This window comes from Debaryomyces hansenii, assembly GCF_000006445.2.
Source record: "Debaryomyces hansenii CBS767 chromosome A complete sequence".
In the NCBI taxonomy this organism is placed as follows: domain Eukaryota; kingdom Fungi; phylum Ascomycota; class Pichiomycetes; order Serinales; family Debaryomycetaceae; genus Debaryomyces; species Debaryomyces hansenii.
Genome location: NC_006043.2, coordinates 760383 through 784057, shown reverse-complemented (window position 1 = coordinate 784057; position 23675 = coordinate 760383). Strand labels below are relative to the sequence as shown.

At 35.1% G+C, this 23675-nt stretch overlaps 10 protein-coding genes across 10 annotated transcripts; 5 read left to right on the top strand and 5 right to left on the bottom strand. All coding sequences in view use genetic code 12, as the record gives it.

The window, feature by feature from the left end:
• Positions 1-84: 84 nt before the first annotated feature.
• On the top strand, positions 85-651 carry DEHA2A09306g (40S ribosomal protein S7; the record flags this gene model as incomplete). Its single annotated transcript, XM_456734.1, has 1 exon — positions 85-651. The coding sequence occupies one exon, from the start codon at positions 85-87 to the stop codon at positions 649-651; it is 567 nt and encodes a 188-aa protein (XP_456734.1).
• Positions 652-942: 291 nt separating this feature from the next.
• Positions 943-2787, bottom strand: DEHA2A09284g (DEHA2A09284p; the record flags this gene model as incomplete). The annotated part of the gene is made up of 1 exon (XM_456733.1): positions 943-2787. One exon carries the CDS (start codon positions 2785-2787, stop codon positions 943-945), a length of 1845 nt encoding a protein of 614 aa, XP_456733.2.
• A 761-nt stretch (positions 2788-3548) lies between these two features.
• DEHA2A09262g (DEHA2A09262p) lies at positions 3549-5555 on the top strand (the record flags this gene model as incomplete). The annotated part of the gene is made up of 1 exon (XM_456732.1): positions 3549-5555. The coding sequence occupies one exon, from the start codon at positions 3549-3551 to the stop codon at positions 5553-5555; it is 2007 nt and encodes a 668-aa protein (XP_456732.2).
• Positions 5556-5699: 144 nt separating this feature from the next.
• On the bottom strand, positions 5700-6722 carry DEHA2A09240g (DEHA2A09240p; the record flags this gene model as incomplete). The annotated part of the gene is made up of 1 exon (XM_002769970.1): positions 5700-6722. One exon carries the CDS (start codon positions 6720-6722, stop codon positions 5700-5702), a length of 1023 nt encoding a protein of 340 aa, XP_002770016.1.
• A 155-nt stretch (positions 6723-6877) lies between these two features.
• Positions 6878-15286, bottom strand: DEHA2A09218g (DEHA2A09218p; the record flags this gene model as incomplete). Its single annotated transcript, XM_456730.1, has 1 exon — positions 6878-15286. One exon carries the CDS (start codon positions 15284-15286, stop codon positions 6878-6880), a length of 8409 nt encoding a protein of 2802 aa, XP_456730.2.
• Positions 15287-15711: 425 nt separating this feature from the next.
• On the top strand, positions 15712-19026 carry DEHA2A09196g (DEHA2A09196p; the record flags this gene model as incomplete). Its single annotated transcript, XM_456729.1, has 1 exon — positions 15712-19026. One exon carries the CDS (start codon positions 15712-15714, stop codon positions 19024-19026), a length of 3315 nt encoding a protein of 1104 aa, XP_456729.2.
• Positions 19027-19095: 69 nt separating this feature from the next.
• On the bottom strand, positions 19096-19683 carry DEHA2A09174g (DEHA2A09174p; the record flags this gene model as incomplete). Its single annotated transcript, XM_456728.1, has 1 exon — positions 19096-19683. The coding sequence occupies one exon, from the start codon at positions 19681-19683 to the stop codon at positions 19096-19098; it is 588 nt and encodes a 195-aa protein (XP_456728.1).
• A 1178-nt stretch (positions 19684-20861) lies between these two features.
• DEHA2A09152g (DEHA2A09152p) lies at positions 20862-21245 on the top strand (the record flags this gene model as incomplete). The annotated part of the gene is made up of 1 exon (XM_456727.1): positions 20862-21245. One exon carries the CDS (start codon positions 20862-20864, stop codon positions 21243-21245), a length of 384 nt encoding a protein of 127 aa, XP_456727.1.
• Positions 21246-21579: 334 nt separating this feature from the next.
• DEHA2A09130g (DEHA2A09130p) lies at positions 21580-22764 on the bottom strand (the record flags this gene model as incomplete). Its single annotated transcript, XM_002769969.1, has 1 exon — positions 21580-22764. The coding sequence occupies one exon, from the start codon at positions 22762-22764 to the stop codon at positions 21580-21582; it is 1185 nt and encodes a 394-aa protein (XP_002770015.1).
• Positions 22765-22877: 113 nt separating this feature from the next.
• On the top strand, positions 22878-23627 carry DEHA2A09108g (DEHA2A09108p; the record flags this gene model as incomplete). Its single annotated transcript, XM_002769968.1, has 1 exon — positions 22878-23627. One exon carries the CDS (start codon positions 22878-22880, stop codon positions 23625-23627), a length of 750 nt encoding a protein of 249 aa, XP_002770014.1.
• Positions 23628-23675: the final 48 nt, after the last annotated feature.

Here is a 23675-nt window from a genome sequence, read left to right as displayed (position 1 = left end):
ACAAAAAAAAAAGAATCGAAAGTTACAAAATTTGTTAATACTAAAGGTTTGTTTAGGATCCACCAGAAATACCATCAGTAAAACATGTCTGCTGCTAGCAAAATCTTATCTGAAAAGCCAAGTGAATTAGAGTTACAAGTCGCTCAAGCTTTCGTTGACTTAGAAGGTCAATCCGACTTAAAGGCCGAATTGAGACCATTACAATTCAAGAGCATCAAGGAAATTGATGTCAACGGTGGTAAGAAGGCCTTAGCTGTTTTCGTTCCATGTCCATCTTTAGCAGCTTACAGAAGAGTTCAAACCAGATTAACCAGAGAATTAGAAAAGAAGTTCCCAGACCGTCACGTTGTTTTCTTAGCTGAAAGAAGAATTTTACCAAAGCCATCTAGAAGATCTAGACAACAACAAAAGAGACCAAGATCCAGAACTTTGACTGCTGTCCACGACAAGATCTTAGAAGACTTAGTTTTCCCAACCGAAATTGTTGGTAAGAGAGTTAGATACTTAGTTGGTGGTAATAAGATCCAAAAGGTCTTATTGGACTCCAAGGACTCCACTGCTGTCGACTACAAGTTAGACTCATTCCAACAATTATACCAAAAATTAACTGGTAAGCAAGTTGTTTTTGAAATCCCAAGTGATGTTTACTAAATGGATCCAATTATTAGCAAGGGAGAGAGAATTATGTAAATGTGTGTTTAATTATTATAATATTATTTTATTTTAAAGAATAAAGGTTGGGATAGATGCCTTTTATATAATTTTTTTCTTAATATTTGGTATATATCATTCTTCACATATATATAAAATCGTTCTGAAGTTGTATTAATGTTTTGCTTATTGTATTGCCTATGTAAGATCGATGGATATAATGTAGACTACATGCTAAAGTTATAGTATTACACTTGGTGATATGCAATTGAGGAGCTTGGATTATAATATTTACGCTTCCTTAACATAACTAGTTGGGAACATGCCAGTCACCCCGTTTAACTCCCCTTCGGTCCACCCACTGCCGTCGGTGTCTGCTTGAACTAACGCAATCTTATCCCCAGCAGTTATGGTCAATTCATCATCACCGTCAGCTTGGTAGTCGTATAATGCTTCTACGTATTGGACTCTTTTCGCACCACGTTTTGGGGCAACAGATGGCCCTTTCTTCTTACCACCACTGTTGACACTAGGAGCTGATGGTGCACCCATCGTAACCTCTATGTATGCGGTAGGCACAAGACCCTCATTTCCTTGGTTCGTACGAATCATTGTCCACCCCGATCCGTCATCTTCATCCACAACATCAAATTGTTCACCAGGACTAATTGACGCTTCATCATCGCCTGTTGCATCGTACTGGTACAACGCTTTACCTTTTGGCCCAGTTGATGCCGATGATGCATTAGATTGTCCTCTATTTCTTCTTAGACTGAAAAGCCCTGCGTGTGACTTTTGACTAGTGCCCGATTTCACTGTGTGCAACGAATGAATATCCGAGCTATTATCATTAGCAACAGCACCGCCGCTGCTGCTGCTGCTATGTTTCTTGCCTCTCAAGAATCCAAATTTAGACTTCTTCTTTTCTCTCACTTCGAAGTATGATAGATCCTTATCTCCAGCAAAATTTTGAATCACCTCAATTTCCACCTCATTCTTAATTCTTTCACTATCAGTCTTCAAAAACCTTTGCAAAAGCAGTAATGAATTGTTGAATTTAGTGTCAAACTTCAAAGTCAAATTGGTCAACTCTGCTTTACGTGATGCTGTCAATTCTTCTAAACTTTGTTTACTTTCGATACACAGATCTTCATACTTTGCAATATCGCTGGAACAGACATTCAATCTTCTTTTCAATTCTGTAAGCTCTGGTTCCTTGGTTATCAAGCTTTCATCGTCGTGCCAAATAGCACATGGAATAAAGTAGAAGTCCTGGGGTTCTTTCCAATCAAATGCATTGTGCTTGATAAACATTGCCACATCTAATTTTGGATTATTTTGATCGATTGTGGAATCTATAATATGTAATTTCTCCTTGATACGATCATTGGAGTTTCTTTCTATTATGGAGGCATTCTTTAATAACTTATTCAACAAGCCAACACGAGTTTCATTAAGTTCTTGGAAATAATCTAACAATTCTGGAACATCTTGATAGAAATACTTATCCTTTAATCTATTGGCAATATTGATCTTGATCAAATATTCATTCTTTCCGATATTCATGGCAACCTCCTTTTCTTGCAACTTTTGCTGGTGTTTCTCACTGGAAGATTTCTCTGTTTTCTGTCTTGCACTCTCTGTAGATTCACACAAGGAGTCGTATTGTTTCTTGGCTTTATTTACTTCATCCTCAGTTTTGGTTTTTTCTGATACTAAATATTCGTCTATCGATTCTATCTGTTTCGCTATTCTGCCCGTCTTATTCTTCAACAGCAGAAAGTTATCTCCGAGTTTCGTGTTAATCTCCCTACTGAACAGAACCTTCTCCTCGGCAATTGCTTCTGTCTGAGTTAACACCTCGTTCCAAAGTACCAATGACGCACTTTCTAAGGATCCGGGCGTGATCTGGGGTTCGTCCCCAACAGACAACAGGGTCGAATTCTTTGCCTTTTTCTCAAAATGCTTTTTGCATAGTTCCAGCAACTTCGATGCATACTCCTTCTCAATAGTTGCCCGTTCACGATAAAATTCTTCGATATCGTTGATCCAATTGATCCCATTATTTACCCATTTGGATGTAGGTTTAAATGAATCTTTCAAGTCATTTCCAATAGAAACCTCTTGAAGCGACATATTCTTTTATTTAGATTAAACTCAATATTTTTAGCTATCCTGGCGTAATCCAAACCACTTATTATAATCGATTTGGCTACCCTTTTTCTTCAAATCAACTTTTGCTCCACATTCAACTCCCATAGTCAATCGTTATGGTAGGAGAATCCTCGATAAATGTCGTAAATCATATACAAATGTCGTGAAATACCTCGAAATTTTGCACCCAGTAATAACCACTTTCACTGCTTTGTAACTTAGCAACAGCTATTCACATAGTCATAAACGGAGATTCTCTCCCTCCTTTCGATAGTTATTCGAAAAAATCGATATTAATTCCAACTCCCCAGGGGGGTGGAAAAAATTGGTAAATAATGTCGTAATCCTGTATATACCGTTAGCATCAACATAGGAACTAAGCAATAGAAGTATTGATACTATAGGTGGTATAGAAAATCAATTCATTTTAACCAATTAGCTAGTGGTTACTATACTCAGTCATATTCGTTTATCAACAATACACTGTGTTGTTTATTTCCTAAATTTCAAAGCTCAAAATTACTGCATTGAGGGGCAAACGTAGTTTACTTAAACTGGCCTCAGTGTTTCTTCTTAGACGGCTATTCCCACGTCTGGCTAAAAGGAGACCATCTTATTCGAAATTAACGGCTCTTGGTGATATTTACAAAGAATACAAGGCGTTGAAAAGACAGCATCCAATAAATATTGAGCAGCTGCAATTAGGATATCACTCCAGGAAATTCAAACGCAGTACGAAGATAATGCAACGAAATGGATCTCCACCGGACACAAGTCGTGAACAAACTGAACCTCCTACGCCAACGCCACAGTCACCGAATTTATCGAGAAGACAAAGATTATTAGGACTTGCAAAGGCTACGAGGGATAGTTATATGCCTAAGATCTCACTGATCGCCTCAGGGGTCTCCAGTAGAGCCTTGGGTGGTGACTACTATGATGAAAACGGTAATGTTAGGCTTCCAAAAGATGCCACTATCGCTTTGTTTCCAGCGTATACTAGAAAAACGGAAGATGGTAAATATCATGTCGACGTTAAAGGCTGGCTCTCGTGTCCTGGGGTAATGTCTAGAAAAAACCGTTTGATTCTATCACTAGCCAAACAAATTACTCGTTATAGCTCCAATCCTACAACAGCAAAACAGGCAATTAACGAATTGGAGAATGACAAGCTTGAGCCTGATGTAATTACTCCTAGTGATGATGCATCATCCGATTTGGAGTCGATAAATTCTAAAGATTCGTCTATTAATACTATTTCGCAAAATGAAAATAAACCACTTCAAGCTTCTGTTACGAACTCGTCCGTGCGAAGTAGCACTCCAAGCTTTAATGATGATCTATTAAAGGAGAGATTGAGTAATTTTATTGCAAGATCTATTGCAAGTGCGGAGCTAGTGATTCTGATTGGATCTCAGGATAGATTGGATCTTAATGAATTAGAGCATAATAGTGTGATCACTGATGGCTATGGGCATTTTGAAGCTTGTGTGGAAGTGAATTATGAACCATCGGTAATTCAAGTCAAAGCGGCTACTGATGAAAGCATCTTCTCTTTCCAGGATATAATGCTTATCCCCAGTGAAGGATTAGGATTGATTAGTGATATCGATGATACTATTAAATTAACGGGTGTCACTGGTGACAAGAGAGAATTAATGAGAAACTTATTGCTAAATGATGTTTCTCTGTGGAGTATTCCTCCAGTAGTTAAGTGGTACAGTCAACTATATGACCATAAGTGTATCTCTTTTCATTACGTTTCAAATTCTCCATGGCAGCTATTTTCTAGTATACACAAATATTTTGAAGAAGTAAAGCTACCATTAGGATCGGTACATTTGAAACAATATACTGGAAGTTTTATATCCTCATTAATGGAACCATCGTCTTCGAGGAAGAAGAGAGCTTTGTCAAAAATTGCGGAGGATTTCCCAAAGAAAAAGTTCATATGTGTTGGTGATTCAGGTGAACACGATTTAGAGGCATATGCTGATTTAGCTAGAAGCTATCCCTCTCGTATTATAGCCATATATATACGATGTGTTGAGGATTCCTTATCCGATATTGATGATAAGAAAATTTTGAAAGAACTTACTAGACTTACTTCCAAGAAAAAACCAAAGGCTATTTCAAAACAACTCTCATCAAAACCAAACAATGATGAAATTGAAAATTTAATTGATTTGACAGATGACACACCGCATTTTGCGGCTGACCGCTCAAAGAAACTCCCTCCTATGATACCGCATAAACCGATCACATTGCAGGGGAATAAGTTAGGTAGAAAGCCGCCTTTACCGATTCGTGATGAACTAAAGAAATCGCATACAGATACTGAACTTGCACATTCAAATTCCACGGATTCTACTTCATCGAATGGAAAAGAATCGTCTTGGAAGGATTTAACTACAATACAAAAAGATTCCGACGATAGCCCTCCTCCTACACCGCTTAGAAGGCCAACGTCTTTTACCTCCAAAGCAAATGCTGAAGGTTTTACAACTGCGTCAAATCATGATTATAATGTCTTTGATAATTTGCAGGATGTTTATGATACACATAACTATTATGAATTAGAAGACGTTGACAAAAAAGGAGCTCAATGGATTAGAAGGGTTGTCACTGCATTGGAAGCATTGGAGGGCACTGATACGAGGATAAAATTCTTTACTGATGATGAGCATGATTTTTTCACCAGCAGTATAGACATAGTAAAAGATTACGTACATAGAAATAATAGTAATTAATGTTTTCTCTTAGAGACCGGATGTGTATCGGAAGATTATATTCGTATTATACATAACAACAAATTCGTTGTAGGATTAAAAAGGTAACCCAGCCTTCTATTAACTATCAATAAACAAATCTAAGCCTGTGGCTCTTCTTCATCCTCATTCTTGGTTTGGCTTCTTTTCGAAATCTACAATACCATCGCCATAATCCTTAAAACTGTCTTCAGTTTCAGGTAAATTCTTTCTAAATTCAGATAAATCCCATTCTGTACCTTGATCAGTATTATCTTCTTCTGTGTAAAATTTGTCGGCAAATTTATTTAATATGATTTCTCTTCCTGTTAATACCTTTCTACCATTTCTTTCTTCTTCTCTCTTCTTTTCATCTGCTTTCTTGGCTATTTGTTTTTTCTTCCATTCAGCAAATGTGTCTAACGTAATTGGAGTGAATTTACTCCTGTCTAATTTACCTCTTTCTAATTCCAAGAATTCTTCCAAACTAATCTTAGGTGCTGATTCTGAGGCTAATCTCTCTAATCTCTTTTGTTCCTTTGTCTTCAATGCGAAACCAGGTGGTAAAGAATGTCTATATTTACATTCATTACCTCCATTAGGACAAACCCAAAACCAACCATACTTTCCATTTTCAACCGCATCAATGAAATATTTACAGACAATATCGGTAGTAGTCTTTAGGTTACCATGCTTCGATAAAATGACCTTTCTTAATTTTTCTTCATCCCATTTATCCATCGTATCCTCTTCCTTCTCGGTTCTAGCATCGGTATATAAATCCTTCTTAAGATCTTTTCTTCCCACATTCAAGTCATGGGAAAACTTACACTTAGGACCTTTAGCACAGACACCCTTTCTGAAAAATTCACATAAAACCGACTTTGGATCCACACCAAATGGTACTTTTGGTTGTTGAATACCATATAATGCGGCGGTTTCTTTTTTGGCTTCTTCGGCTGCCTTCTTTTCAGCTGCCCTTCTTTTGGCTTCCGCTTCCTTCTTCTTCGCTAAACCACCATCTGCACCGGCCTCAATCTGGTTGATTTGGCCTTGGACCTTTTTAGATTTATTTTTGTTTTTCAAACCGAAGGTCTTATCGCCAACCGCTTTGGTCTTTGCCTTGGCTTTATTCTTATCGGATATTTGGGGCTTCTTCTTAGGTGCCATGTCTAATTGAACAATTTAAATATAGAAGATAAATTTGCTATACTACTTTTTTTTTTCATACTCTGAAAAATTCGCTGACGTAGTAAAGAAATTTTCACGTGAATAAAATATTAAGTAAGAGAACTATCTAATATACACTATTCTGACTACTTATGTTAAGCGACTCTTTTTTTCTTGTCTTTGGACTTTTGAATAAGACGTTGGCTTGTTTGAGTTGAGCTGGGTGGAGTAGACAGGTTACTTACGAGGCTCGCGTCAGCATGCTTATTGGAACCCCAATAATGATGAGGTGCATTGGGGGAAGCAGTAGCATTGTTATAATTTGGTGAAAACCTATTTGTTTTCTTTGTTTTCCTCTTGCTCCCACCAATCAAATTCTCAAACCTTGTAGGCGTTTCATTGATACTGGGACTAGTCGATTCCATATTTTTAATAATTGGGGATGATGCTTCGTCTTCATAAGGCGAAAGAGTTGAATTACTCAAAGATAGGGATTTCGGAGATATGGTATACTCAGGATCAAATGTTGATGATGTAGGCATCTTTGGGGTAATGTAACTTTCATTTTTTGTCTTTATAGGATGCTTACTGTGTCTGAATGGAATGTATGATTTCTTATACATTGTCGATGCGCCGGGGCTGACATGTTCACTTGCTCCAATCGAATCTGCCAAATTATTTTTAAACGAAGTATTAGATTTAGTCCTTGCTAAACTTCTATTGAGAATGAGTGATGCCTTATTATCATAAACCTGCGGAGCAGAATCCATAAATGTTGTAGGATCACTAGAATTGCTATATTTCGTGTCAATCGAAGCACTGTGAATATGATGGTTATATGAGTCCCGACGGGCTGCAAGAGTACTTATTGGCAACGGGCCATTCTGGTCGGTATCCTTTGTAAAAAAAGAATCAAAATCATCCAAGGCGGCCCACATGTTACTCAATGATGCATCGGGTTCCTCTACACTTGCTGAAGCAGCGTCGCCATGATCAACAACAGGTGCATAATAATCCTCCATGTGGAATTGAATATTTTCGTCATCATTGCTTTCTTCGTCATTTTCATCAACATATGTAGCTTCAGTACATGTTGAAAAAACGGCATAAACATTGTTCCGGGTACTAGCTGCAGTAACAACTGGCATTGGTACTGCCCATCCGCTTTCTTCAGGGATACCAAACAAAGTTGCAGTTTTTTCATACTCCTTTTTCATTGATGAATTGCCTAAACTCATTCTTAATACATCTTTATCTAGTTGTGAGCCTGATATAATAACTGCCTCATCCAAAACTTCCAAAGCTGGTTCTGCATAATCGGTTAACAATAGTCTTAATAATGGAGAGATTAGATCTGCGCCAACACCAACAAATTCATCTCTTTCCAAATCAACTAATGGGAAAATATGTTTCAACAAGTTCATTGTTTCTAGCTTTATCCATGGTGTCCTGTTAGATAAGAACCCTAAAAGTAGGACTAATACCTGAGCCTCATATTCAGGGAAAAAGATGTTATTGATAGAAGACACCGTTTGTACTAAGAAGTCTTTCTTCGATCTGAACCTGTTCTTTGATAATGACACTAAAATTCTTGCTAATGCAGGCTTACCACAGTTATCGGCCATCTTACTCATGACGTTCGCCGTTTCTTCGATATCCTTACTAATTGTCTTTTGGTCTAATGCATGTAAGAAACGCGGTAAGTTTGCAAGGACTGACATCAAGAGTCTGGAATCGCCTGTACCGATAATCTCACTATCTTTCAAGTGATTTAATTTATCAAGGAATTTCATTGAAGCTTCCCATGCAGTGGCTGAACGTAATCCAACCATAACTATTTGTTGTAAACCTTCAAACTTTCCTTCCCATTTAGGTGGGAAAGTTGAAATCAAGCAAGATACCGTATCCGGCGCATCCAAATCGATTTTAGATACAAATTTCGACATCGTTGATAAAACTTCCACAAATTCCTGTTCATGAACAGTACTTAAACACGCCACACTCGACCAAAATAATTGGGGGAAATCAATAAGCTTTTCTGAGTTTAATTCAGCAGTTATGGCATTCAAGGTCATTAGGATCTGCATCGCAAATCCCTGTATATCTAGAGTCTCGTCGGAAATTGTATTGGATAAACGATGCAACATATCCTTGAGCATGCCTTGATCTAAAAACGAAAGTAAAGATCTGAATATCTGAAATGAACGACACGCAATATGTCTAACAGCACAAGTGGTTGCCCAATGTAACGATACTCTGCTCCAATCATCTTGAAGTGTAGGAACAACCGGCGTCAAAATCTCTAGTATATTGCGTGCTAATAAATCCATATTCTTTGGTGTTCTCGCGCCTTTTTTGTCATTGTTCAAGTCATCATAAACCCATAGATACTTAAAATGATCTCTTTGTCTAAGTGCTTCAATTGTTTCTGCGGATTTAGGCTCTTTAGGTGCCAATGTATGTATCAAGTGAATTAATAAAGAGCCTGCCAGTTCCTGTACAATATTTAGATAATGGTCCAATAAAGAAAAAGCCACATGCAATAAAAGAGGGAGACGTTCTATCATACGATCGTTCTGGATAGTGAAAACGTCAACCAAAAATACCATTGATAATTGTCCCGAAGAAAAAACTGCATCTTTTTCATTATAGGGTATAATGTCCCATAAATTTGAAATATAAGGAAATTCTGGTGAAGCAACAGACGTTAAATAATTTGTCAGAGGTTGCGATGGTACCATTGCCTTAGGTTGTAAGTTCTCCATAAATTTGTCAACAATGGACACTGGGTTCGGTTGACAGAACGTTAAATAGTCAACAATTTGACATGATAATTTGACCATTAATGGGTTTTTCCCTTCCAAGCAATTATTCATGATGAATTCAAAAATCTTATCAAAGTTATTTAGATTGCTTCCCAATGCTACCCATAAGGCTTCCACTTCATTCAGCACCGTTGAACTAAATTTCACGGTTATTTCGATTAAATTATTTAGAACCATAACCGATGGAATATCTAATTTATTCGTTAAACTTTTAGATTTCGAATTCTGATCAGGTATATCCTGGGTATCTTCGGTACGTTTTAATTCTATAGTCAGAATCCACGGACGCAAACAAGTCAAAGTGTTTCTTCTGGACCAGTCATCAACGTCATCGAAAAACATTGTTAAATGACTGATTCTAATGTAGGCACTTTCAGGATGTAAAGAAGCAAAATGGGTTGAAATGTCAAATAATGCTTTTTGATATACAAGCTTTGATTTACTGCAAACACACTCCGAAAATGAATCAACAACGGAAGAATTATAAAACTTCTCTTCTAAGAATACTAATAATTTAATGGCCGAAAATCTTACGTCATATTCTTCATGTCCTATCATAACTGTTGACAAACATATAATGTCGAAGGGAATTCCATCAAACTGCTTGAGTTTCATAATTATATCAACGAAAATTGTGAAAAAACTTACTGTCACCTTAGATGATGATTGTCTTGAATAACATTGCCTTAAAACCTTTTGATATAGTTCGTCATTATTCAAATTCAATTGAAGAATATTTTTGAGAGCCATCTCACCCATTTCATTTATTTTCTCGTCGTCAGAACAAATCAATGCACGAACCCAATCCATTAATTCCAGAATATCAAATGACATTACAGCAATCTTACCAACCACTTCTATCTTTTGCTTTATGGGACCGGAGCACAAAATTGCCATCGTACTTAATGATGCAAACTGCAATGCTTTTTTCTCGACCTCAAGAATAGCAACAGTTGAAGTTGTTTCCTTCAACTGCTTTACCCTTTTAACCATGGTGTTATATCTATCTTCAGTAACGTCTGCTGAATCCCCAACACCACACCACTCCTTTAAAAAATTGAAGCAACCTATTCTGGCTTCAAATGGCAACCATTTATCCAAGTCTGAATTATCTTGAAGTCCAATAAATACATTTTCTAAAAATCCACAAAAATAACGACGTAACCTTTGAAATTCTACGTCAGTTTGTACTAAAGGAACAGATAAAAATGACTTAACATTCTTTATAATTGAAACAAGATTAGCAATCATCCACTCATCTGAGTAGATGAATACATCCGATTTGAACCGATTGGTAATATTACATAAAATGTGAATAACTTCAATCCTCAAGCGGTCTTCTGCTTCATCCCTTCCTTTGCTATTTATATTCCATTCATTCACACTTTCCGGAAGATTTTCTAATAACGTCTTGAAAATATTTATATTAATACAAGTCAACCCTGAAATCACAGCATCTCTAACCATCGGTTGTTGTGATCTTAGAAATGGCAAAACCATTCTGAATACTGATTTAGCACTAGTTATCTTCTGGTGCTGAATAAACATTTGCATTGATTTCTTTCTGCCGTGAGTTGGTTGAGAAGGAAACGATATTTTCTGTTCATTTGTTGAAGTCAAAGAGCAACATGCGAATATTAAATAAAGTCTCCATTGATTTACTAATACTTCGGGAGGGATGTTTGCACTAGATTTCCCAAATAATGAGCTCGTATAGTTTTTGTAACTTTCTGAAAACTCGAATACGAATTCATACATCTGAACCATACGAACGCAGACTATAGAACGGCACATCGCAACAGGCATAGGACATCTTTCAAAAAATATATCCAATAACTTAGGGTAAAGTCTAAACCATAAAGTGGAGTCTATCCCATAATCTGATTCCGCTAATTTCACTAATATGTTCTTTTTGTTTTTTAATTTTGTAAGACGACTTCGTTCTGGCATACTAAGTTCATTCTTGAAGGGTTTTATTAGTCCCAAGAAATCTGTATCTTCCAACACATGGATCAATCGTGTACCCACATCAGCGGCAAACTTAGAGGAACTTCTTGAATGGCCTTTGCTTAGTCTGTTTCTTGTGACACCGGTGGGTTCATTTTGCTTTTGAACAGTGTCAGACATATTGTAAATTGCTTGATCGAATTGCTCTACCAATTTTAAGATCGAAATACCATAGTGCCTTGTTTGCAGGTCTTGTGAACAAAGGAAAAATAGCCCATTTCCTTCAATCTCTTCAATAACCGTAATAATTGTTTTCCACTCTAGTTCATCGCTCCGTTTAGCTTTCACAATGTTAGAGTTTGACAAATCCTCAGATTTGTAGTTGATCTGGTATAAATCATTCAAAACGTCTTTGTTCATCAATTCGTCATCTTGTGCCAATGGATTGGATGATTTCTTATTTCCTTCGTCCTCCTCGATTTTATTGAACTGTTTTAACCAACAACTGAGTAATTCTACATACACCTTCAATAATTTATGCGACTCTGACGAATTAATATAATCAGAATTATAACTTGGTCCTGGTTTATCACTAAATTGAAACGCAAATTTAGCAAAAATGGTAATTAGACTGTTAGGGTTTTTTCTGGACGCTAATTTCTTTAAGGATCCTAAGGCCGCTTTCGACACAACAGGATTTGCATGAACAGCATTACGGGTTAATATATCTACCACATTTTTAAATGGTAAGCCGCATGCTGATGATTTTTCACCATTAAATGGTACAAGTGTCCACGGTATGGCTTCTATTAATGTTGCAAATAATTCCATATGTAAGTCTTTCGTAGGCTGGTAAGAAAAGTCAATCCCAAAATGGAATGCAGAAAACGTAGCTTGTGACTTCGAGGTAGATGATAATGGTGTAGACAGTGAGCTGCTATCTGACGACCAAATACCGGAGCCGTATTGACCATCTAATAATTTTAAAAGTACTGCAAGATTTCGACATATCTCTTCATGAGAAAAAGCGTTAGTTGAATTCTTTGCAATAAGCATGATTTCATTCGATTTGAATCTTTTATCTCTCAGTTTGACAAACTTCAGGGTAGACGAGGCATTATGATTTTGACTAACCGACAATGAGTTGAAAACGTCATCTGTAGGAAAGCATGGCTTATCTCCATGTTCATAATCTTCTAAAATAGTTAAATAACTTTTAACTACCAACATAATCTTCTCTGGATATGCATTTTCTAATGAAACTCCATTGAAACTAAGCTTTAACAACTTTGTTAATACATTATCCAATGCATAATTCAAGTGTTGAAAACCAATAATCCTAATAAATTCGACTAAAGCATTTATTAAATTTTTGTCGGCTACCAACCACTGCTGCTTCTTACTAGTAGCGCTGCTGTTAAAAAAGAGCAAATTGAATAAGTTGTCTAATTTCTTGATAGTATTGTTCAACGTATCATTCAAACGATAAACGTACACCCATACCAACCTAGCAACGCAAACGATAAAGGTGGACTTGTCGCTTATTTCAACTTTTGGCTTTAATTTAAACATGTTATGCTCGATTATATCAAACCATGTATCAGAAAACAATTCCTTCCGAGATACCGATAAGGCTGAGGTCATCAAATGTATCGAATAAGCCCAGCTATTATTGAAATTAACAATATTATATGAGCTATTAGGTTTGAGCTTATTTAACATTATATTAGAATTAATAGGCTTATTCACATTCTTCCATGTGAAACTAGCCTTATTATATATCTTCTCAATCGCTTCGACCCATGTTGGATGATTGGTTTCCGCTGTTAATATACTCGCTAAAGGTAATAGTAAGTTGCTTAACACTTCACAGTATGCAAAAATTATGGATTCATTATTCGATTTTTCGAAAAACTTTGCCAAGGATTGTATGAATTCAGCACTCTCTTCAAACGTCTCTAAAGGATAATTAGTTAGCTTCAAATAGCTCATGCCTTGAATCAATAAATATAATTTTGGTTCATCTTCATGTTTTATTTTAGGTGGTATCCTCTCCAAGTTTGCAATAAATCTATCACTTACACTAAGAAACCTCTTTTCTGACATATAGCCAAGTAATTCAGCAAATAGATTCCAATTTGAAGATCTTACTAAAGATTCATTCTTACTAGTAGGGTCAGTCGTTTTCAATTGAGTAAATACAATTTCTTCTAATTTATCACCAAGATCATTACCCATAACTTCCGGAGATGCTTGTTTAACAACTTCAATCAAAACACGGCATAATATATAAATCAGAGCCAATGATTTACGATCAGCTTGTATAGCAGTTTCTCGTGCTTGAGTTATTTGGTCATCATATAAATTTCTTTGTTTAAAAGGCACAGATTCCAGCAGCTTCATTTGGGTAAGGTTTGGCGATTTCAATGTGGTTTGGTTAGACATTGTCGAGGATGTGGATTGATTACGAGAATGTCCGGTCATTTTAGATATACTTTTTGTTCTCATTAAGCTTAAACTTCTTTTAGCTTTATTTCCCGTATTTGAATTCTTATTAATAACTGGATTGGAAGCGGGGATGTTATCATTATGCTGTGCTTTAGATAAATTTGATTTTGCAGTAGATAAGATTTTTTCCACTTCTGAAGCTGCCATGGAAGCTACTTCACTTTTCGATTTTCTCCAAAACATTACACTGTCAATAACAGGTTTGGGTTTTCTCCTCGCAATGTAACCTAAAGAGGCTACGATTTTATCAAATTGGGAATCTACCCCTTCAGCTAATATTTCAACTACCGGTGGCTCCTCCATCAAAGGATAATCAAGGCATAAGTTTAATTTTCGTTCAGCGTGGCGAACGAATTGCGTGAAAACTATGTGCAATGTATATTCCGCTGGTGTTTTCAGGTAGGTTGCTAATTCCTTACGCATATAACTGAATTCTTCGCCATTCGATAATGTTAGCCTTTTATTGGTTATTGTTGACAATGGTGGTGGAAGCTGCGGTGACTCCTTTGTATAATCATGAATTGGGAATTGGGACATGGGTGATGCTAATTGTTGGGATAACGATAAGTTAGAATTGCTTGCATCTCCCTTTTTAATGTATCCCAACTCTCCTAGTTTGTCTTCTTCTTTATCATGTTCTGTATTTTGCAAGCTATATTTATCGTGAATTAACGGTGGATCTTGTAATTTGAATGTCTCTTGGCCATAACCATGTTGCTCCACAACATGCACTCTTGGTGTATCACTTGTAGGTGCCCCTGTCATATTAATTTGGTTCATAAACAACGGCTGAGCAGTATTGTATTCAATTATTTGTGCATTGGTATCGTTTGATTCCTCGGACAATGCTAATGATGCTAACGAATCCAAGCCCGGTACATATGAGAGATTATCGATACTTGAAGCAATTGCTTTCGGTACTGGTGGAGCAGGCAAATCACTATCTCCAACTCCATTTGCTTCATTCGGATACTGAAATTGTCGAAATTGTCGGCTATGTTGGTCTTGAATATGCGGGTCTTCTGAATTTTCATCTTCTTGATCTGGCATTGGACCTTCCAGCGATTCGTACAATGCATATTTTTTAACTTCTGAAGCTGCGCTATCGGTAGGTTCGTCTGTTGTGTTTCTACGATAATCGCCGGTTATATCACTTATGTGGCGGATATGATGAGATTGTTGAGGTTGTTGTGGTTGTTGTGGTTGTTGCGATCTTTGCACCTGAGATTGATCTAGCACGTACTGGTAAGGAGACAGCTCATCTAAATCGGGAATCTCTATCATAATTTAGCTGTCCTTTGTAGGGAATGGTATCTTGCCCTCTAGTATTAGATATTTTATGGATATATCAAAGATTCCGAAATATGGATCACTCCAATCAATTCTATTCAGCGTGTAATTTTTCTCGCACAATTCTTCCGTCGATTTAAATCAATGTAGAATAGAATTATATGTGAATAGCAAAGTAGACTTGATGAATGATAACTAACAACTAACGTCAATGTTCTTGAAGTACGTCCTTAAAAAGATCTAAAAAAACTTTGTATGGTTATCTGTTTGAAGTTAGATAACTGTAAAGCCTTCAAAAATTCAAGAGACCATTTTACAGTTTAAAATTAATCGATAATTTGTAAGAGCGAAGATCAAAAGAGACTAGAAACTTATCATCCGAATTACTACTTGTCTTGATATATATATAGCACTTGAATATGCAGAGTCTGGAAAGCATACATGATATTCCTACGCTTATCAATCAGTTTATTGCAAGTGCAGATGATAGCGATGTTTCCATAACTTATAGTAAAGAGTTGGCTGAACTAATTGAGAAGGATGAAATGACTTTGTTGAAGTTTATACAGTCATTGGGACCAAACCTAACTTCGGATAGTGATTTGATTAGATCGAAGTCAATTCAATGTATGTCAGAAAGCTTGAAGTGTTTGAATGTCAATAAGCTATCAAAACAGGATATCAATGTGCTATTCGAGTTTTTACTAGCTAAATTCGAGGACATATTCTGCTTAGGTCATATTCTATCAAGTTTGAATTCATTAATTCTGTTTAAGAATTTTATTTTTGGTATGAATAATAATGTGGAAAAGCTATTAACGAATATCTTGAATAACTATGATCCAAAGAAACATTTAGCCAAGGTCAGATACGAGCCATTCAGAACTTTAAATGCGTTAGTGACGATTGATCCTGTCTATTTCCAATCCTCTTCACGCGTATCAGATTTGATGGTGAAGACGTTTATTCATGTTGCAAGTGGCGAAAAAGACCCAAGGAATTTATTGTTGTCCTTTGATACCAATACGAAAATTAATGAAGTTTTTGAATTCGATCCATTGAACGAGGTCCATAAAGATCTCATAAGCGAGCTATTTGACGTTTGTTTTTGTTATTTTCCAATATCCTTTAGTCCACCTCCCAACGACCCTTACAAAATTACAGCACAAGATTTAAAGTTGAAATTAAGAAATACTATTGCCTCGCAAAGTTATTTTGCTAAAGAATCTTTTGCTGATTTAATTGAAAAGCTCACTTCAACTAATCCAGTAATAAGGAACGATGTTTTAAAAACCTTGTTACTTTGTGTTGAGAATTACAAGTTAGAAACTGTTGCAGAATACTGGGTGACAATCTGGAACGCATTGAAGTTTGAGGTTTTACATAATGATGTTTCAATTTTTAAGCCATACATTGATGTAATTGTACCAGAAGATTATGATGAAGAAATCGATGATTCGGATGAATTTAAACCTTTGATCACAACATTAGTTATAATAAAAAAATTGGCCAATAGAATGACAGATTTTGGTGAACTTGAAAACTTGTTGACCACAATAACTAATGAGTTGAAAAGCAATCTTGTTACGATCAACGACAAATCATTCAAGCAATCGGTATTGCTATTAAGTGTTTTGGCTTCCGACTCAAGTGCTGGATTCAATTTCATTATCAAGTTTTTATTCTTGCAAGAAATTTGGGGTAAATATATTAATGCTGATGAAGATTCTTCAATAGAGGAAGTTCCAAGTGAGCTTGATAAGACGGAAGATTTAGTTTTAAATACTTCAAAACAAAAAGAGTTGATAGATAATTTGGGATTTGTTTTAACGTCATACAATGTCTTATTAGGCAATCTAGAGAATCAAGATGAGTTTATCGAGAACAATAATTTAAAATTATATAAAGACCATTTGTTGATTTTTATGGGTCAGCTATTGCAAGCTTCCTCCAATTTGGAAAAAACGTTAAAGTGCAAGGTTATCCAGCAATTAATAAAGTTAGCTCAATTAAAAGGCTTTTTAAATGTGCAAGAGTGTACGTTGATTCTTGGCTACTTCAGTAATATTTTGTTAGATACCGCCAATTCAAAATCAAAAAATTGGGAAAAGGATCAAGTTACAAAAGAAATTGTAAATGGATTGATTAAACTCATGAACAGCGAAGGAGCTTCGAACAATGATAAAACCGCCTTAGTCATAGATTTAATACTTCCGCATTTGTTAGAGATATTGCCTTCTACCGACTCATTGTCTAATTTCAAGAAGCTTCTAGAAATAATTGGTGAATTGTGTACGAATTACCAATTTTTAGAAGTTTTATCGATAAGACTATTGAATAGATTAACCAACTATGATCAATTCAATATTGATCAATTTGAAGTTTTTAGAAATATAACCAATTTATTGGTGGAGTCGATTAAAAAGGTACAAGTATCGAAACAATTTTTGATGAATTCATGGTATAAGAATTTTGTTCCGAGATTCATAAATTGCTTATTAGAAATTTTGAAAGTAAAAGATGATCATATTTTAATTGAGTTGTCTGGAGATTTGATCGGGCTAATTGTTAAATATAATGATAAGTCGAAACATCAGGAGATTTTGAATGATTTCGTAGCTATGTTTTTACTCGATAAAGCGAACGGATTCAATGTTAATGTTAATGTCATTCATCAACAGAAGCCATTAATTAATCTATTCAACAAAATTCTCGCGAATATCGATAAGGCATGTGTGGTTCAGCTTAATGATACATTTACTATGAATGAATTAACAGATAGAATAATCGGATTGTGTAATTCTAGGGGTGATGAGTATTCACGATTAGGTTATTTACAAAACTTGTCACTCTTGGTTAATAAATTCTTGCAAAGCAATGAATTCATTGAAGAGAAATTAAAACTAACATTTGAAAATATACTGAATATTTCCAAATTCGATTCAGTTTTATCACAAGACCAAATAGAGAGCTTCGAGGTTATCGTTTGGATCCTCAAGTCGTTAATTTTAAAAATTGACACGCTCGGTATTGAGTATATAAATAGGCTCATATCATTGTTATCTTGCGAAAATAGACAAATGCAGCAACTAACTGCTAAGTCATTTAATATTCTAATGATAGACTTACCAATTTTTACTAATCAACAAATTGGTGGTAAAACTAAAATAATTTCAGGTGTTCAAAATTTGAATGTTAGATTATTATACAAGCAGAAAGTCTTTGGTATTTTATTGCCAAAAATAATTGAAGGATATAATATATCCAATATCCGCAATAAAGAAAACTATTTAATTTCTTTATCTTTGATATTGAATAATGTACCACATAGTATTTTAAAATCATATTTAAGTCAAATTTTACCCTTGATTCTAAATAGTCTTAACTTGCCAAACCCAATAATTTTGAATGCTTCGCTAGCAACATGTGAAATAATCATTGATGAGTCTCCAGATTTGGTCATACCACATTTATCAACCTTAATTCCAAAATTAGTTGGCTTGTCAATGGGTAAAATTGTTGTTGAGAAAAGCTTGGTTAATAATGAAGAAGTGAGACTAACCTCGTTGAATTGTTTACAAAAAGTCTTTTCCAATATTGAATTAAAATATATCATCCCATTTCAAAAGTCAGCCTTGAATAAATTGACACCGGGGTTGGATGATAAGAAAAGAACTGTTAGAAAATTATGTTGTGACGTACGTCAAACCTTATTTGAACTAGGCAAATATTAGAATTTATAGATAAAATACATCTCGATAATTACTCGTTAAATTTATTAGTCTACTCACTATACATAATCATTATTCATCATCAGAATCATCCAATCCAACAGGCGCTAAACCAGGAGTTAATCCAGGATACGATATCATGCCCTTAGCGACCTTACTATTAAAATCTTTCGTTTTCTTGTTTTGAATTCTCTTGGCTTTCTTATCATGCTTCTCTTTGTTGATCTTCAAGATGTCTTGCCTCACTTGATCTAATTCTGATTTGATTTCCATATCATCGATTTCAGACACTCTATTCAACGAATTAACGTTCTTCTTGACGAGCTTCTTCAAATATTTCGCTTCCTCTTCTGACAATTCTCCTCCTGTTTTATGATGCTTGATAAGATGGTATTTCGCTAATTTGTTGAACCTCTTCTCATCTTCTAATGCTTTCTTTATTTTCTTATGTTGCTTAAATTTATTCTGCTTGTGGATTTTCTTGAGTTCTTCCTTACTTAATTTATTCTTATTTTCAATTTCAATACTAAGTAACTCGGCTGATGACAAAGATGATGATTGTTTGGAAGTAGTTCCCTGCGTTCCTGGTAACAAGCTAGAAAATAACTTGTTCACTGTGGCCTCTGCATGAGACTTGGAGGTCTTGGAAGTAAACGACATAGTTTCACAAGTATTCGAATAGACATCCTATAATCTTACCGTGAAGATGATAAAATTATTTGCTTGAGATGATGTGGTCGTGCAATTCACCATTTTTCTAAATATGCAACCGATTTCCTTAACGGTACTTCTAAACTCAGACTCTACTACTGGGCTCTATTCCTCCTGCTTCTCCTGTTCTTTTATTTCTCTCGTTTCTCCTGATATCGATCCTATTTTCTATATGTACCTGAGTTCCATTAGTTTTTGGTCTATTATTAATGCTTGATTGTTGATTCGCTTAAAGGTAAACCTCAGTAGTTTTTCGAATGCCTTAGAATCGAATGCTCTTCCATCAACGACTACTTTGTAATTCAAGAGGTAGAGTATTTTCTTCCCCTATCTATATGTGGTTATACCCACGATAGCCCACTCTTACTGTTCAGTCCAGTAAATAAGTTATTTTTCTACTTTATGCAAGTGAATGTTATTAAGGAAACAAAGTTCTTATACTACTCTGAGGTCTCCATGTTTTACGACACACGTTACAGCAGAGAATAATATATACTCATGTTTAATCTAACCTCCTCAACGCAGTTCTTAAATGTTTGGCACGAAATGTCAATGCGGTCGCTGGGTTGCTTAGATTATTTCCAAAAATAAGCTTCCACTGCATTTGAAATTATTACCACACATACAAGCACTATCATTAGAAATTCAACATTGTTCTGTAATTTCTACGCAAATAGGCATTTAGTACATGTGATCATAATGTATGTCTACATGTAGCCTCCCGCTGGTTAGCAACTATCAAAATAAATGATACCAGCGCGAGTCCGTCACAAGCTGTCTAAGAGCTGAAGCAAATGCAAATGAAAATTCAAATGAACAAATAGCCAAAACTGAATAGAAATAGTATCAAATATACATATGTTGGGTAAATAAAACTAGTTCTATGTCATATAGCCGTGGCCAAGTCCTACTCTTGTTCAAAAATGGAACAAAAAAACCAGGTATCTTGTGATTAAAGTAGGCTTGATTGTACTATCTACCGAGGTTAAAAAAATCACATGAAAGAATTTGGTGATGAAGTAATTTGGGGTACTAATTAAGAAATAGTATATAAAGAACAACGATCTGTAGAATTATATAGTACTTTTATTAGTAATTTTTTAAACAGTAAACAATTAAAACTAAATATGTCTGATATCACTGTCGATGGATTTAACGCCTCTCCTTTATTCAAGGACTTATCTGAAGCTTTACAAGATGACAAGATCAAGCAAAAGGCTATTTCAGGGGTCAAGGCCACCTTAGTCTTAACTTTAAAGAACAAAGAAGGTAAGGAACAATCCTGGTTATTAGACCTTAAAAAAGATGGTACTGTCAAGAAGGTGGATTCTGTCCCAAAGAGTGATGTTCAATTAATCTTGAAGGATGCTGACTTCGTCAAATTAGCTACTGGTAAGTCTAACGGTCAAAAATTATTCATGAACGGTAAATTGAAGATCAAGGGTAACATGATGAAGGCCACCTCTTTAGAAGGTGTCTTTAAGGCTATTGGTCCAAAGGCTAAGTTATAAGTTATAGGCTTGTTATTATTTATTTTTTGATTTCTTCAACCTATATAGCTATGATTTATGAAAGTGCAAATAAACATTGTATCTTAATTAGTTTTTGTAGAGAATTGCGTATTAGATTGGCTTCAATTTGAGGTTTAGCAAGTGGTAAATGTACTGATCTTGATCAAGTTGCAATTACCTTAAGGAAATGAGAATATAATGGAAACAAGCATCATTTTATCAGAATTACAATAGAGCAGATCAGATTCAATGCTCAAATATAAATATAACTTTCATCCTAAAATATCAGATAAAAATAAACTACAAGGGTCCAGGTACATTATATTGAATATATTTACTTATAGACTGTTAGCTGATCACTCGCAATAATTATGTTATCTTTATTAAGAGCCACGTCATGTACACTAAAGTTCTCCTCCATTCCGATTAGGTACGTTTGATTCACCACTTCGCTCTTGAGATCAATCTCCAACTTCAATAGCGTTTCTGGTCCGTTGTAAACCAATACCGTTATAGTATCATCTTGTCTGTGTAACACTTTCAATGTGGAAATTGGAAAATGGGAATTCAATTGATACTTAAATACCATATTTCCGCCTGCAATATCCCATACTTTTAGTTGTCCATCATTATAACCACTGACCAAAATGTTATCACTTATATCAATCGAACTGACCCCGGCGTTCCCATCCTCGAACCTAACGCTTGTCTGACAATGGTCTCCTATATTAAATTGCTGAATTATACCTGAATCGAAGCCTACATATACACATTGGTTTTCTGTTTCAACCTCTAATTCGGATAATTTAGACCCGGTTGACTCATGTCTTCCAAGTACAAAGCAATTCACAGGATCGTTATTGTTTTGAATCCTCTTAAAACTATAGATAACTTGACCATGCCCACATTCCCACATATCAATTGAGCCATCCTTAGACCCACTTATAAAATTTCTTCCTGTTTTACCAAGTAGCCCGATTTCTGTTATCTCTTTCACTTGATTTGACATTGTTCTCACTAATTCACCGGTAAGCCCCCATAGTTTTATCTTTAAATCAATTCCAACAGACATTACAACCTTGTCTGATGGAAAAAACTTCAACATTGTTATATCTTCAAAATGTGCTTCTGGTATCTTCTGTTCTACTGTATCTGTTCGTAAATTATATATTATCAATTCACCTTTCTTAGTTCCCACGATAAAGCGTTCGCTATCTGAAGACACTGCAACTGAACTGATTCTATTGTTAGCTAAATTAACCTTCCTATAGAAACTTTGTAGATTGTAGATTTTTTCATCCACTTGAAGCTGGTATTTCTTATCTTTTCCACACATGAACTTGATCTTATTGCCATCATCTTTCATCCCCTGCTTTGTCACATTAATATACCAAAAGTCCTGATTTTCCTCCGACTCAATGCTTCTCCTAGCCACCCAAAACTTGTCTTGTTCGAGTCTTCCATTCTGTATATCACTTATAACTTCTTCAAAAGAATCTTGTATAGTTAAAAGATCCATTGCATTTAATTCATGATACTTATAATGATTGAAATTTAAAATTCTCACCTCAAATACTAAAAATTATATTTATGAACTTATCTTATATCTAAAAGTAACACGTTCAATATAAGATGACACAGGTTAACGACGAATCCTTATCGATGTTTTTTGATTCGGATTTTAACCCGTCTAATTACGTTGATGCTCTATTTCAATCAATATCAAATAATAAGCTGCAATCACAGATTTATTCGAAGAACAATCTCCAAAGCTTATCGAACAAATGCTCAAATTTAGTAACACATCTTGACTACCATACCAGTGAATTGTCAAATGATTTGATTAGTCAAATTGAAACCTTACAAAATTCTTCAAAGATAATCACGCAGGGCTTGAATAACGATGAAGTCTTGAATGCCCTGAATGACATGACCAGATTACAATACTTTATAAATACCTTGAACAATTCTATATTATTATTACAAACCGATATAAAACAAGTCAATGAGGAGTTGAACGTAAATAATGAATCCCAACCGGAATCGATTAATAGCTTAATAAAATTGAAAGGTATCAAGAATAACCTAAATCAAGTGTTGGTCATTTTTGAAAGGCTTAACTCAATTACCATGAACAACCCAGATTCAACAACAGTTGAATCATTTCAAAGCTCACTTAATACGTTATACGAAACTATAAGAAATCAGTTAACTAATGAAGAGAATGAAATCAATCAGCTTCTAGTCACAAATATCAAAGAGCTAATCAATTTATTACCATTTTTTCAAAATTTAACAAACTTCTATCCTATTTATAAAAAATTTACCAATAAATTAAATATTGATTTAGATCACTATTTAAGTACAAATAAGCATAGCTGATCTAAATTAATTTCATTATAATATACATATAAACACCCTAAATATCGG